At 43.0% G+C, this 17,023-nt stretch overlaps 1 protein-coding gene across 1 annotated transcript in view; it reads right to left on the reverse strand.

Annotated features, from left to right (window-relative positions):
• itga9 (integrin, alpha 9) overlaps positions 1-17,023 on the reverse strand; it is a 47,014-nt gene that overhangs the window by 23,562 nt on the left and 6,429 nt on the right. Inside the window, exons 5-15 of the mRNA XM_076743933.1 lie at positions 16,683-16,750; positions 14,413-14,542; positions 14,249-14,334; positions 14,092-14,154; positions 13,499-13,636; positions 12,947-13,052; positions 11,191-11,285; positions 10,788-10,878; positions 10,428-10,473; positions 10,160-10,314; positions 8,249-8,409 (exon numbers count right to left, since the gene is read on the reverse strand). Coding sequence (XP_076600048.1) covers positions 8,249-8,409; positions 10,160-10,314; positions 10,428-10,473; positions 10,788-10,878; positions 11,191-11,285; positions 12,947-13,052; positions 13,499-13,636; positions 14,092-14,154; positions 14,249-14,334; positions 14,413-14,542; positions 16,683-16,750 — 1,139 coding nt within the window. The remainder of the gene's footprint in view (positions 1-8,248; positions 8,410-10,159; positions 10,315-10,427; positions 10,474-10,787; positions 10,879-11,190; positions 11,286-12,946; positions 13,053-13,498; positions 13,637-14,091; positions 14,155-14,248; positions 14,335-14,412; positions 14,543-16,682; positions 16,751-17,023) is intronic.

The raw sequence follows: 17,023 nt of genomic DNA on the forward strand, positions 1-17,023 counted from the left end.
GACTTTGAGTAAAACGACTCACCTCAATAAAGATCCCGAGGGTGCAGATAAGGAGATATAATACATCTCATATGCTTTCGAGAATCCAAGCCTATTGAATTTATTGCTTTTTAAAACAACGTTCAGGTAAACACAAATTACAGGAAACTTTTATGGCCTCGCATGCATCATGAAGAAGGCATTCAACATTTGACCCTTGGACAGTTAAAACCACAGCTGGGATTTATAAAGGAGGAGAGAAAGGTGCCTCACTTCCCCAGTGGAAATTAGCAGATGGAAGAGGTTTACTGCTCAAACATACCGAATTCATCAGCGTGTTATTTTTACTACATTCTATCAACAACAACTTGATTTAACGCCAGTGCTAACTATAGCTGCATTCGTGTAATATCTAGATCTGAAATCCAGCCAGCCACCTATAAATACACAGATGTGTTCCCTCATATCTCAGTTCCTCCTCTCTCAGCTGCCACATTGTGATATTCTCAACACAACTATTTTCAGTATCACAACTACATCACATTTGAGAGCATTACAGGGTTTTACAGTCTTGTAATGACCCGAAAGCTGTAAAGCTGAGCTCTGCAAATTCAGCAGCAAACTGAGGAGCAGAACTGAGGGGAAATTAGTGTACAAATTCCCCAAATTCTCAACCCAGGGCTTCCGTCACCATCATGTCTATCTACCCTCAACCCCCCATTGATCTCTATTCTAAGTGACGACTGTGGAGTCACCACAGGGACACATGCACGGCTCTCCTATGAAGCAAAACAACTCTAGTGCTGTTAAAAAAAAAAAAAAAAAGGAAGAATCCAGATGAGGTCCTTTTAAGGAAGCAGTTTGGGGTCTTGAGAAGTGGAAATCTAATAGAAACAAGCTGGCTTTAGTCACCACTTAAGTCTGAGTATATTTGCAATAATGGGAAAAACACTAATACTACTACTGATGAAGAAAAAGAGGAATGCTTCCGGCCGAGTGAGATAAAAGCTGTGTTCACATCACTACCTTGGTCACTATTCCTAACATCATAAACAATCCACAGTTTATTCTAATGTTGAAAGTACTTGACTTGTTGGCCACTTAAGATTCATCATTATTTAGTAGCATCATTGGCCCACTGTCACATAACAGTAACTTACACATCTATCAAATACAAAGCACTGCATTGTGTGACTTCTAACAAAAAGTAATTAACATGTGATGGCCAGTACATGTACTTGAGTTGCATGCATTTCACAATGATTACAAACACTCTTATAAAATGGCAGGCAGGTAAATCTAGAGTAATATGCAACACATTTCAGGCGTTTTACTGGGTTTTACATCATCTATCTGAAAGCATCAGAATTCTACTTGAGAATTTTGTTGGCATTTAGAAAGAAGAACAAGCATCTGAAGACTTCCTGTCAATGAGAGATTAACTTTCTCCAACGTCCTGAAAGACCGTCTTTGTACATAAACAGGAAGCTCGTTATCTGTACTCTTACGCGATTAATTGCAGAAGCACATTTTCCAGAAGAATTAACATTACTTCATAAAGTTCCCAGCTACTTATTTTTGCACCAGTTTTGTGCGACAGTTCAAGTAATATTACATTGTAATGACATGCATTCACTGAGAATTACCAGTTCAACCTCTGATAGATGAGATACCAGCAGCTCAAAATGTGCAGTTTCACAAATAGAGTACGGTGTGTTTGTGTGTGTGCGTTTGTGTGCGTGTTTGAGTCTGTTCCATCCTGGTGACAGAGGAGGTCTCCAGATGCTTCCTGCAGCTGAGTTTAGCCACTGTGCACAAAATCTGGGGCACTTTTACTTTACTGTTACTGTTGGAGTCATTGTTTTTCGATTAAGCTCAAATAAAACTGCAGCACGCAAACACAAATTTGTCAAAATCACCTGATGAGGGCAGGTTGCCGCCTCTGCCAGACATAAATAAAGCCTTGTTGTTGTTGTATATACTTGTTTCACTTCCCTTGTGGCGGATCTTACCTGCTTAGACAGGAAGCAGAGTTTGATGTTGACGCCACCACATCAGGAATATACACTAATATTAACAAACGGGTCAAGTAGTGGGAAATGATAACAGGGTCACCGTCAGGTTCTTCAGGAAGCGTCATGGAGATGCCAAGTGATGAAGTAATCACAGCCATTTGTCTTATCCTGTGTGTTGAAGCAAAGGCCCCATCACAGGCAGCGCTTATGACATTCGACACGCACACACATTCGCCACTGAACAGCCATACACATACATGTTTCCTCTGCAGTGGATGTGGGAAACATGGCAAGAGAAACTCTTTCATTGTGGTCAGACTTGGCCACCCATTACGTTGCCTTGCGGTGGCATCATGTGGCAGTAATGCGGCCAAAAGACTGCGGAAACATTTTGCCCGGCATGCATAGCTGCCAAAATCAACAAATCATCAAATCTGCTCAACCTTTGCTCGGCCTTGATATGAGTAACAACGATGGATTTACTATGGCAACAACACAGAGCAGGTCTAATGAGCAGCCATACCAAAAATAATACCTCACTTATATCTTCAGTGCACATGTACGGGAGGAACTTCGTGAGAAATTTGACTTGTTTGACTGAAACAAACGTCTGCTGGCTGCGCACTCCCAAAACAAGCCCGGAGAAGAACTGTCTAACGTTCACTCTGGCACGACCATGTAGGGAAATCCTGACCAAAACATTACCCTGAGCTAAAATTAACCTGAATAGCTCTTCTTTAGTATCCAGTAAATCCTATTAACACTAAGACTTGCAGACAAAGCATTAAGCTGAACTTATTTATATGACACCATTTGATTTATTATCGCAGAGCACAATGTGTGTGTGGGTGTGTGTGTGTGTGTGTATTATATATTAATTTTTTTCATAATGTGCCTTATAAATAGGTGGTTGACTGGCTGCTATGTGTAATAGAAGACAGCTGGACCTGATTAACTTCCTGCTATATACTTCTTTGTATCAGCTCTCTTGGCCTGAGGTAAATGAAACCGGGGGAACAGCATCAAGGGAATTGCACATTTCTGTAGAACTGCAAAGAGGCAAACAAAGCCAGCAGTGTGGCAGCAGCCCGGCTCTGGGTTTCCACGTGCCAGACGGTGTTGAGGCTCTGGTACTTTGTCTTATAGGGGATTGTTGGGGATGCAGTGGCAGGAACTCCTGCCTTGCCATACTCTCCTGGGCTTCCTGTTTGTCTGTGGAGAGCAGACTGAGGTCAAACAGTGAGTGGAAATGATTTTTCATATTTGTTTTGACTTCTTTAGTGGATTTCACTACATAATACAGTAAAAGTACCGTCAGAAAAGTGGAGGACACTCGGTTGTTTGCAGTTTTGCAGAGTCATGCAAATGTTCACATATGTGATTTTTGCCATTTTTGCTTATTATTGTAAGCGACTTAAAGTAAGTGCATTGAACTATGTGGATACAACCAAACAATTGCAAGAATCACATAAAATGTCATCAAAAATGCTGATCTACATATAGAACAATAGGAGAATATGAGCTAGAGAAAAAGTGCTTTTTTAAATCACATCTATGGGCCAATATGCACTCTGATCAGATGAGTTTTCAGTCTGTGACGGAAGACGAGTTTCTGCTGTCCTGATGTCAACAGGGAGCTCGTTGCACCACCGTGGAGCCTAGACAGTGATACTATGGATTATTTTGACTTTACCATTTGGTAGTGCCTAATTCCAGATTTCAGTCATTTGAGGACACTGACAGCAGACACACCAGAACACAAACCACCAGTAACATGGATTTATTCCCTGACTTTAAAGCTGCAATTTATGTCTCTTGTTGACTTTGTTTTGCAACAAAATATGACACGTAAAAGATCTGTCCAACACATATAGCCAAATTAGATACGAATGAGGTACAGTATGATACTAACAAGCAGACACACAGGCAGGTTAAAACATAAACTCCTAATGATGCCATGAACCTTCTGTAACTTCACACACCATCATCATCATCATCCCTGTTAAATCTTATGCATGGTAATGCTCAAATACAACATGTCTCTAGTTTTTCCATTCAGCCATAGGAGACTGGCGATGGCCTCAGTACACTTAGCTTTGACAGATCGATGTTCACCCTGCAGATGACCCAATAACAGCAGGAGTCATCAGAATGAAGTTTGGTAGACCTTTAAATACTCCAGTGGTGCCAAGCAAATGTTAGGGGGGCATGAAATGTAGGGCACATACTCTACTAGTGGAATATAGGCCAGAGAAAAGAGGGGGGGAAAGTGAGCAGGATACTTTACGAGCTAAATTAAACAGACAACTGTTAGAGGCAGGGCTTTAACTGCTTATTTTAGCTCCTCCTTGGAGACTGAGACGCATCTACGAAGCTACACAATATCACTCATGACCACAAATGGAACTGGCTCTTGGCATGATTTCAAGGCTCATGTGCAATGGGACTGCTGGAGTAAAAACACGCATATGACGATGGATAAACTGGCAAAGACGTAAACACGCCGCGAGATGTGATCACAGAAGAAGTGCAGAACATTAATCAAAGGAATATTTAAAAGGTGTTTACGAAGTCAAGCAATAAATCAAAGCCAAGCAAGCAGTAAAAGCCAGCGTACAACCAAACAGCACTTCGCACAATGAGTAATGAATGCTTTATAGAAAGACTCTTGTCACAGCGTGATGTTGACATTACACCTGTTGCACGTTAAATCTATGGACACCGATGTCCTCTACTCAACATATAGTGTGCATACGAAGGTAAACAAAGTACAGAACATGATCTGAATACTTCAGTCATTTAATTTCTTTTTGTCAGCTGTGTGGCTGTATGGATGGCAATATCCATCTGTCAATCCACCACTTTGGTCCAGACTCAAATATGTCAACAAATACATGATGGATTGCTGTGAACTTTTATACAGACATTCATGGTTCGCAGATAATGTATCCTGATGATTTTGCTGATCCCCTGACTTTTCCTCTGGCGCCAACATGAGGAGTGTTTAGACTTTTCAGAGTGAAAAGTCTAAACTACTGGATGGATTGTCATGACATCTGTACAGACATTTATGTGAACTGTAACAACTTCAGTTAGTCTTTAACTTTTCATCTAGTGCCATCATCAGTTCAAAATATTCATTTGTCTAATACTAATAATGTTGCTAAATAGCAAATGAAACATTTGCTAGTTAGCAACATGCTAAATTAAGATGGAAGTTATCAGCATGTTAACATACTGTGCATTTAGCTCAAAGCATTGCCGTGCCTAAGTACAGCCAGTATAGGGCCGCTAGCATGGATGCCAACTACTATAGCGTGCTATCATACCCACCCTACGTAAGATGAGCAGTATCCAGTATGTCTGCATATAAAAAGTCAATTACCTGTCTCGTAAGTATGTGCACTGCTCCAGTTGTCTGTCCTTGACGCCACAGAAATTAACTTTAATTGCTGAGACATCCAGTTGGACATGAATAATATTCAAAACCTTCAAGCTATTTCACTACAACAGCAATTTGAGAAACTACCATACCACAGAAGGATAACATGCCAGTTGTACAAAATTACTTAATACAACACATCAAGCTGAAGAATTTCTGCATGGTGGTTCTCGCATGAAATGAGTCATTGCCAGCTCACCCACAGCACCTCTGATCATCTGAGCCCTAATCATGCTTCAGTCGTCACTGCTAGGAACTGTTTTCCCTTCCGAAATGTGAGGTAAAACTGAAGTAAAAGCCTGCACGGAGTTTATTTAGCTAAAAATAACCAAACAAAGACCATCTGGAGTGCTGGTATGCTGTTCGTCGATGCCAATGAAAACATGTTTAAAGTGATCAACATGAAAGACTTACATAATTTCAGAAGGAATTATTCTTGAAAAAAAGTTAGAGAGATTGAACCATTAGCTTCTGTACTCTGTGCTCCCTAAACCACTCCTGCTCTGCCCTTGTGTTCTCAACACTTCATGATTTACTCAGTGGCCGCTCCAGCTTTTTACTCGATTTCAGATGGTGAAAATTGAGCATGTCTATTCCAGCCCTGTTGCTGCATGTATATTACGTAGAGCGAATACAACTTTAACAGCGCCTTATTAAGTTTGGCTGCTAGCTGAGGTCCTTTAAAAGTGTTTATATAATTTCCAAAGTCAACAAATGGGGTCGACAGATGGTCAGCAGAGTTACAAACGTGAGAGTGGCTCAGAATAGCTCATGGCCACCTTCCACCAGCCCTCACGCATCAGGGCTTGAGCAATCAACCCTGACGTGAGGGTTTTCCATCAGCAGCGCCAGCACGCAGTTCCAGTTGACACACCAGCCCCGCACCCTGCTGTGACGCTAGCCTCACTCCTGTGTTTTCACTGTATGTTTTAGCTGAGAGAAAGGTGGAGCGGGGGTGCACAATCCCTTGAGGATGCAGTCGGGCAACCAGCTGGTTTCCATTAGCATACCTCTTCTGAGGAAAGGGAGGACTGGCGCATGTGGGCAGACACATGAGGAAGATAAATGAAGCGATTGGTCAAGCAGACTAGACCCCCTCCCAGAGCGGAGCCAGATCACCTCTGATTATGGTGATTCTTTAGCTCTTCTCTTAAGTTTAGGACAAACATGTGGTGTATGATAATAAAGACTCATGGCAGACAGTGATCATGATAGGTCATAATCCTTGCCCCCTTTACTTTTCAAACATATCTAAGGGCACTCACTCTGTAAACAGTTTGCTAAGGTTGTAATTTGGGTGCCACACCTTTACCGTCCTGTGTGGCTCTTCAGCTTTTGGTAACTCTGGTGGAGCAGGTGGAATTTGTGGCAACGTATAATTAAAAAATAATAATCCACACAGCTAGAGTGCAACCTGCAGCACTTCACACCCAGCCACACAAAGCCTCCAGGTGAAAGATCTGCATGAAGTCATCCAAAAAAAGTAAGTAAAGTATTTACTGAGTATCCAGTCTTTATGCTAGGATAAGCTAACCGCCTCCTGGCTCCAGCTTCATTATGAACAGACATGAGTGTGGTATCCATCTTCTCATCTTACACTCGGCATGACATCAAATGCGTCCATTTCCCGAAATGTTTCCCAAAAAAGAACTATTCCTTCAGCAACATCAAGAAATAATTTCATCCTGCAACATCAGTTCCTCAACTAACCAACAGAGCTGCAAAATGCGTCTCGTCCCTGAAGTAACATCTTACCTGACAGATGGCACTTAAAGTGTGTTTATCTCACAGCAAGAGAGATGCCACAGATATGTGGCAGCTAAGAGCTACAACTGAGTGATAATTCATTCGCCCACACACAAACCTAAACCTAAAGATGTCTGGTTTAAGTGTAGAAATCTCAGAAAAATTCCCTCCTCTTAAAGTTCTGTGACTTGAAAGTGAGACAAATTACATTTGAAATGTTAGATTCTTCTATCCGGGCTTACTGAGGCGCTGGAAAAACACGCGCCAGACTTCACTGATAGCTGTGATGTGTGCTGTGATGAATAAAGGAGCTTATTGCTACATCTGCTCCGTGTGATATACACTCATTATAGTCTGAATGGTTGAAGGAAGAGAGGCAGGCGTGGTAATGACAGCCCTCCTCAGTTGGCAGCTCAGCCTCCCACGGTGAAAGCGCCTGGAGAGCACAGTTAAGAATGCCAGTGAAATTTACAGGCCTGCACTGGGCCTCTGCATTAGAGGAGGTGAAACATGGATGGTGCCCTCAGGACGAGGACCCTCACTGTGGTTACACGGCGAAATCACAGAGGAACACAATAGAGGGACTATGCAGTGACAAAGGAGACCCTGTTTCCTGTTTCTGTCAGTTTCTGCAGGCACACACTTGAGCAGCATGGTTTCATGAACCATCAAGTGCCTGACTGTTACCTTTAACCTAACACAGCAGGGTGACACAAAGAGCTTCCCAGCAGATGCCTGCTGATCCGTAGCCTTCAGCTACAGCAACCACTGCTTACACCACTATAAGATATGTGATGGCCCTTACTTTATTTGACACTTTAATGTTTGTGTTGTTTTCATCTGTCTAAACATTTCAGCGACAAATGTACGCACTTTGATGCTCCAACCAAAAACTACATAAATAGATAAGAAAGAAAAACACAGCCCATAAGCAAATAACTCATATCAAATGTCAACACTGCAGGGTGAGAGCGCTCCGGGTCATGGGAAAGACCAACTGAGGACATGAGCAGCACATGGACAACGCAAACACAGCCAACACTAGAACCAGAATATCCGCTCTTACCTTAACGTAGGCAGTGTAGCGCTGGCACTCGTCCCTGTTGATGTCCAGGCTGAGCTGCTGGCTCATTTGGCTGATCTGAGATCCGCTCTGAGTGAAGTAGACCCGCGAAGGCTGGCTCTTCTGTCGCTTATCCACATCAGCTGTCAAGTTGTACAGCAACTCTGAGAAGAGACAGAAATAACTGTTGGTGCTGGTTCTTTGAGCAAAGATGATCTTGAGAAACACTTCAAGTATGCAGGGTTTGGCTTCCTGCTAGCTGCCATCAAAACATGGTAGAAAGTAAATTATCTCTTATTGCAGGAAAATGAATGTGAGTCAGAGGGAAGATGGGAACGTGTTTGACATTTCTTGGTCAGATCATCTGATATTACTTTAACTTAACAAGAGCCCTTTGTTCTGTGTTGTGTAATGAAATGGTGCTAATTTCAGTAGATTTTAAGGTCCAGTGTGTAGGGTTTAGGGGGATTTTTTGGCAGAAATAGAACATAATATTCGTAAATATGTTTTTGTTGGTATACAATCAGCCGAAAATAAGAACTGTTGTTTTTAGTTGACTTAGAATGAGCTCTTTGTATCCACGGAGAGAGAAGATCCTCCTCCATGAATTCCGCCATGTTTCTACAGTGGTCCAGAACAGACAAACCAAACACTGGTACACGAGAGAGTCGTGTTTTTCGTGGTTTTTAACGGCCACCATATGCTCTCCTACGCTTGGAAGGGGAGCATGAGGTGAGGGGGATTCAGTTGGTTGCAGTCTTGCTGCCTTTAATGGAATTTGCCCATAGGTTTGCTACTGTGAACACTGGCTTTGGACAGTCATCAATTTAGATGAAATTTTGAACTTCATAATCTCATCTACAAGCCAGCAAAGACATGAAGAAGAGCTATAAAGTTATAAAGCTATTTTATTAATGTTAGCTCATTCTGGAATGAACTTAAACATAAACACAGGCTTTTTGTGCTCATATTTTTCATAGCTTAAGGTGAGCAGACAAAAAAGGAAATTAATTTTCCAGCTGGTGAGACAGAACGAGTATTGCTATGAAAGAAAACATTTCAATTACAACATTCCCGTTGGTTCCACCCCTGGCTTTAGTGACACTGAAACAGTGAACAACTTCAAATCTATTTTGTATTGAGAAATCATAAGCATGAAGACAAACATTACCAACATTTCCGGGAAAACCATACATGGGCCTCTGTCCATTTAAAATCCAGTCCTCTGAATGAATCAGCCTCAGTCTGTCGTAATTGCTTAAAGAGTGTGTCATACTGGTAAAACAGTTGGAAGGATGGCAAACACACCCCAGTTGGAGCAAAGCCTAACTGTTTCCCCCCATCCAACACAGGGAACGCCATGAGCTCACTCCAGAGGAGGCAAAGGAGGGTTTCATTATGGGAGTCACCAAACACATGGTGCTGCACTTTCCATGGTGTTCGCCAGACGGCTAAACAGAGAGGCTTTATTTCTGCGAGCCAGGACGTAGTCATTATGTAACGACAGGGCTCCTGCTCCCCTGGGGGGGCTGTGAATGACCACACCCTAACACTGGAACAGGACTGCACCTCAGCACTCAACAGGCACCGCACCCAAGAGCCTGTTAGCAAAGGCTGAAGGGTAAACCATCGGCCAAACGCGCCAACACTCAGCCACAGGCCAAAAGCTAAACGCACTGACCATCTTCAAGCACGGGGAGAATTGCTCAGCATCATCATGTTTACAAATGACCATAATATATTGCATCTGCAGGGGTTGGATTACAGATCAACAACAGTGACAAAGAAATTAGTGAATTATTATTATTATTTAGTCTTTAGGGTCTGTGCAAGTAATATCGGTCACAGGTAGTTTAGTGGATCTTTCAGAGTGGACCGACAACTGAAGTTTCTCTTGTCAGGATTTGTCCTCACCTATCCGTCCGGGCAGCTGTCTTCCTCGGAAGCGCATGCAGACAGTGACATGGAAGCAGTTTAGATTCTGGTGGCCCTCATGGCACTGCGGCACAGAGATGTTGATGGAGACAGGCAGGAAGATGGAGACATCCACCGTAATGACAGGCCGGGTTCTACAACCACACAAACCGACACAGGAACAGAGTGTGGGAGAGACTGAACGTTAAAATGGCTCGAAGGTAGAAAAACATAGTGCAGCGTCACAGAGAATGATCCGGTTCCTCACCTCAGCAGCACCACACTGTCTGCCATGAAAGCCCCAATAGTGACATCTGCAACAAATACAAAAGATTGATCTTCAAGAGGTATGACATCACTACAACATCTGCTGACAGCACTCTTTACACCTGCGGAGCCAGAACAATGCACAGAGGTCTCACTGTCATGCTGGCTAAGTCCGAATGTCAGCTGTGGAATGCAGTAAACAAGATGCCTCTATCACGAGTCTTTGCATTGCTGCTGCAAAAGAATGAGTCAAAAACCATGAGGGTGGAAAAACAAATATTTAATCATCAGATCCTTTCCTCTTCTTCTGATGTGCTTAGGACAACCTTTCAAGCCTTCATCTAGTCTGGTGTGACAGTACCTGCGTATCCGTTGCCGTCCATGTCCACATTGCCAGAGACTGACTGGCCAAACATCTGCAGGCCAGGGTTTACACTGCGCCCAGACAGTTTCTGTAACAGATACCAGGCTTCAAATAACACACGTGAACCACCATGGAAAAAAAGAGCACATCGTATCATTTGCTTTTGCTTTGTGTTCGTTTTTCAAAGAAGAATGATGTACAAGATAAATAAAACATTTGGTAGCTTAGCATTAAGGCTGTAAACAGCTAGTGTGGCTCCTCCATAGTTCATAAACACACCTTCATGATATATTTTGTTTGTTTCAACTGTACACAAGTGTAAAAAACTATAGCTTTTCAGTACATTTCCCACAGCGTCTAGCATATCTTACGGCTGTCTGACCGTAGGAAGAGCTCTTACCATGGAATATTTGCTGATGATTCCTGTGGCATCTCCATGGTAGATATAAACCGCTCCGGCATAGTCATCCTCTTTAGGTGCTCCTATGGCTACATCTGAGGAGACAATTAGAGGAGAAAAAGTGTTTCTGGTAAAAGCTGGCATAGAAATGATCGAGTACATAAATGACCGTGTGTGTTTATGAATGTATACAAAAGCTTTCATTAACCTGTTTGCTTTCAGCTGGCCAGTGCCTGGGAAACAAGCTGTTACAGTAAGACTCTTAATAGACAATTAAGTGTTGTTAGTGGTCATAAAAACTTGTGCGACCTCTGAGAGAGTGGAAACAAGACTATAAAGTGCTGGCGAGGGCACTGAAACAACGTCTCCTTATCCCATTTCCACAGCAAGTCCATATATAAACTTTCTTTTTATAAACCCAAACACTTCCATGCCATGATGTGCAGCATACCAACTGAAATGCTAAAAAGAATGGCACTCCTTTGTGCAAATGCCACACAATATAAGAGTAGGCTGAAAAAAAGTAATTTGGTAGTGAAACCAAATGTGTAGAAGGATTTCTACAGTAGTTCTTTCAAATTAAATGGTAGCAGTCTAGTTGTAAATAACAGACTGTCAGTCAGCGAGCAAGTCTGGCTCTTTCGACACAGCGAGAGTGACGAGTTACAAGATGAGTTATACTTCCCAGCTGCCATCTTTCTTCACACACACACACACACACACAGAATGTGCCAGGCTGCAAGCCTTGAGGCGTATCTCACATGGAGATGAAACCAGGCAGCTCCCAGGCCAGAGTGTGAGGCGGACGCCAAGTCGAGCCCTCAGAGCCAAGCCACGCGAATGCCAGGGAAACAGACAGTGTAAATGTATGTCTCTGTGTGTGTCTCTCTCTCTGTGTTTAGAATTAATAATTGTTTGCATCTGGATGATGCGAGGGTGAGAAAGGGGAATATTCTCTTAAAATTCCCCTCGCCGCAGGGTAATCAAAACAAAATGTCTGTGAAGATGAGGGGTTTTATTGCACCTACTGAGCATCTCAACCAGCCTACACAACAATGTCACCCTAACAGCACTGAATACTATTGTAATGTAGTTGTGATTGCCTGGATTATAGACTCATAGACCACTGGAGGGCAGTTAAATGAGTTGTACATATAAAACACGACCCCCACCTGAGTTCTGACCTCTCACCAGTGACTCCAGTGTTACAAACGGCTTACATGCCCAGAGAAAGTTTAGTGGTGAAAGGACAATACCAGCAGTCTGGAGCTGTTCATTTTGGTGGATTCAAGGACTCTCTGGGATCAGATACTCAAGATGAAATGAATATGATGTTTGTTTTGGTTTGTACTGCAGAAACTGGTTCATAAAGAGAGTTTTTAAGAGACTCTCTGCTCTACCACTACATATGTCCAAAGTTAAACTTCAACAAATGAGCTCATTTGGTCAGTGTGATGGAGATCATAGTGAAATAAATTAAAAAAACAGTGGTCGCCTGCAAGATAGGAAGTAAATCTTGGTTGACTGATTTGTGTTTAATGGACTTAAGTGTGTTAAACCCCCGGTGTGGTCCTTTAAGTCTGTGGTTCCCTTTTTGTCCTTTGACCACTTAAACTAGGCAACCCTGAAAATGGACAAGCAGTCCTAAATGTGCAAAGAACATCTACAGTTCAAAGTTCCTCTGCTGTTGAAGACCATGTGATAGGTTCAAAGAGCAAGCAAGCCCAGAGGTTGAGTGGACGCTGCATTGACTGACCTTGATATCCGTCGTCATCTATGTCTCCAATGGCGGTGATGCATTCTCCGAAGTGTGCATTGAAAGCATTGTCACCACTCAAAACGGCTTCCTCCTCCATCACCCCCTGAAAACAGCAGCAGGAAAGATCACAGTTTATACAGTGAACTGGCAGAAGACAAACGAAAGATCCTCCAGTTCGCTGCTGCAGTTTTTTCTCAGATAAAATTCTTTGGCAACAACTGCAGCTGCTCGGCTTTTATCCAAATGATTTAACAACCAAACAGTCAACTTCCTCGCAAAATAACTCAGAAATACAAAATGTACAAACAGAGGCTTTAGTCTTGGTCGGTTACATAATCTCACAATGCTGCCCTGTTTTACTCTACTATCATAACAACAAACATGGACAGAAACAAATCAAACATGAACAGAGGGAAAAATCGACACAGCAGACAATAATAACAGCACAGAAATGTGCATATGTGTAGTTCAAAGACAATGGACAAACTAAAAAAAATAAATCTGCAAGTGATGGTGTCACGTTCCCACTGACCCACGGATCCCACTCACATTGCCCTTGCTGAGGTACACAGACACCTGGCCCTCATCCCGGAGCTGGCTGTGCATGGGTGCCCCCACCAGCAGGTCCGACAGGCCGTCCTGGTTCAGATCAACTGCACACAATGAGGAGCCAAAGTAAGAGCCCATCTGGAACCAAGCCGAGCCACAGAGCAATGGGTCAGATCACAGACACTTCTTCTTCAGTTCATACGATTCACATACGATTCACACTCCGACTGATTCATTTCCCCTTTAACATCAGTATGGATATATTTACACAGCTTATGTCTTCAAGCTACCCTGACTTCCTGTCATTTATTCTGAATGGAAAGCATTAGCTTCCTCCCTGGCTGTGGTTTCTGGCAAGTGGGTTTATTCTTTAAATCGCTGTCTAAACACTGAACCGAGACAGTGCAGTGCAGTTCTGACAACAAAGCAATTAGAGTAGCGTGTGTGCAATGCATGGCAAGAATCAACCACAACATCCAAGAGGAAGATTAGCTTCAGAAAATACTGCTGTGCTGTTCTTAATGAAAAAAATGTAAAAGCCTCAATGCAAAATATGTGCTGCATCATGATGAAGACCACGTCCGAGCTCATACCATTTTCCCTGAGGCTTGAAAACTCTTCACCAAAGACACGCCGTCGATTTTGAAAATGTAAACCTGTGCAGGAGAAAAACAAATCACTGTAGCACGCAAGGAAAGAGAAGGAGTGCCAGTCAACAGCTGGAAACAAGACAAAAGATGAAGAGCCTACTTTTCCGCTGCCGCTGTGCTGAGGCGCCCCTGCGGCTACGTCTATTACATTAGGAGAGGAGAAGTGTCCAGCGGTCACGGCATAGCCTGGAGACACAGATAAAAATCAGCTGGAGCTCCTTCTATATGCTGATATATAATTCATCCTCATTGACAGGCTCTCACCAAGGTAGCTGTATCTGTGGGAGTCGACGTTTTCTTTGTTTGGGCTGTAGAAGGACTCAGAAGTCAGGTTGTACACCTTGATCGTCCCGGTCCAGTAGTAGGACCCAGGCGCCCCCATCACCACCAGCTCCTGAAGATGAAACCACCCCCCGCATTCATTCAGATGACTGTGACTTTGACTCACCTTCTATCTACGCTGCAACAGCACGCTGAAGGAAAGGGGAAAAAAAAAGGGAAAACGCTGCTGGGGGAGCGTCTGGTTAACCAATGGCCGCAGACTGGTTTGTGCTATCTGCTCCTAACCGCGCAGCCAGATGGCACGCCGGCTGAAGCTGCCTCCTTTGAAGCGATGAGGAATTCAGAGCGCGGGCAAAAGTGACAGCTGTAAAATGAGTTGTTCACAGCTTTTTGTTGTGATGATGCTCTGGGGCTATTAAAGGGCCAGAGCATGACAATTAAGATGCTCTGTTTCGACTACACTTAAAGTGCTCTATGGTTGCTCAGCGCTTTTGCTCTCTGTCACAGGACACCACTGAGAGTTCAAACAACATGAGCAACACAGCGAGGACCTTACTCAGCAGTATATAACCCCTGTGTCGAGGTGTCAAACATCTGGGCACCATGGTTCAGACAGGGATAAGGTCTAACAGTTGGACATCATTCTTTAAATTCTTTGCATTCTTTCAAAGGGGGGCTTGTTCAAATGCTTTACCGGATCAACACTGACATCCTCAGTCTGTGAAGGTGCGATGATTTTATCTTCAGTGGGTTCACTGTGGAACAGTATCAGAATCTTTTCTTCCCTGAAGTCAAAAGTTTCAATTTCAATTTTCATGTTTCACATGATTTTGACTGCACCCTCTCAGGCTGCAGTAAAACTTCCACTCCTGTACAGATCTCTCCAGCTTGCAGTACATATTGCGTTTTTCTCACTGGGGTTTACATAATAAAATAATGAAACTAAACCCAACTTAACATTACGTCATACACTGCTGTGAGCCTTCATAACAGCCGTGAACAGACTTTCAAGGGCTCTTGGACTCTGCGTCCAAACACACATATCAAAGGTTCTGTGGTGAAATGTTCAACAAGTTAGCAGGCAGATCATGTGGAATGATCCCAGTTTAGTATCTGTGACAGGAAAATCAATGTTAAAAGCAAAACAACATGTGTGACACGTCTGCATGCTCTTCACACTCGATTTTGTAAATGTAGAGTCTGAGAAAAGTACATTTGTCACACTGGAGAACCAGAGACTGATGAGAGTTTCTGCAGAAAGCTAAACTAATGTTATTTAGCATAGGTTAAAAAGAAGGAAAACATTTCACCCTGAGGGCACAGCTGTGCTGCGAGGACACATTTTAAGTCACTTACAGTCTACTGTACTTCACTGTATGTCCCAAATTGAGCGTGACTGCAATTTGAGATTTGAAAAGGAGCTTTGCAGCACACAAGGAACATCAGGAAAGAATTACATTGCTAATGTATAGAAAGCAAAATGTCAAAACTGATCAAATATACATTTTCAAACATAAACGTAGCCCTCACATGCACATTTTTTAACTATATTTTTGCTCAGATGCGTTTTTACGTTAAATCTGTTGATCCTCCTCACCCTCCTTCCGCCTCATCTTTCTACAGACAGACAAACATGTGGGAGCCCGAAAGGTATTTGTAAGATACAAAAAGGTGCTGTGCAACCAAGGATAATGTCATGTGTTCCTACAAAACAGGGGTGCATCTATGCTACAGAGAAAAGGAAACCAGTATTTCCTTAAATGCTTTATCTTGTGCAACCACACCAGGTCAAGTGAGGCCGCTGCAGCCTTTCCTACAGTATCTGCCTGTGGAAACATAAGCTAACTGCTATCAGCAGTTAGTCAGCAGAGCTTTGATACAAATACTCATGTATATCTGACTGTAGAATTCAGATTTTCCACACCATTTGACATCTTAAACAACTTGGGGAGAGAAATCCCCCTCTGCCACATATATAACCACTCTGCTAACTATCACTATAATACCAGAGGCTCTAAGTCAGCAAAGAGTGAAAGAGGGGTCTTTGAAACATTTGGCATGTGGCAATGTTAATGGTAATCAGGCTTTCAAGTGAGAAAATGAGTCACCCTAAACAGAGAAAAGAGGCTGGTGAAGCTCTACGAGTGTCCAGACAGCAGAAGTCAGATGACGACAAACAACTATCTCTATGCTAGACTAACAGAATGAGAGTATTACATGGATTAAGAGGACGAACAAGCACTGTTACTGACCTCCATAAAAACTCCTGCTATCCCGGCTTGGCACGAGCCGTGCTCTTCCCCGTATTTCTGCTTATAGTCTGTAAGAAAAAACAAACCACAAGTTATTTCACTGTGTGCTTGAGCCAGCATTTACTGGAGTTTTTCCTGCATTCCATATGGAGCTAGTCAAAGTCCCAGTTCCATCCTGGAGGAATCTGGGGGCAGAAAGCAGACTGAGAGAAGGGGCGCAACACCACATTTAACAAGAGGACCGCTTACTTGTCAGGGGGGGACACAGTGCTCTCAGGTTACAAAAATATTGAGCTTGGATCTGCGCAAAATGCACTGTAAATATGGTCCCATGCAAAGTC

This window comes from Chaetodon auriga, chromosome 11, assembly GCF_051107435.1.
Source record: "Chaetodon auriga isolate fChaAug3 chromosome 11, fChaAug3.hap1, whole genome shotgun sequence".
In the NCBI taxonomy this organism is placed as follows: Eukaryota; Metazoa; Chordata; class Actinopteri; order Chaetodontiformes; family Chaetodontidae; genus Chaetodon; species Chaetodon auriga.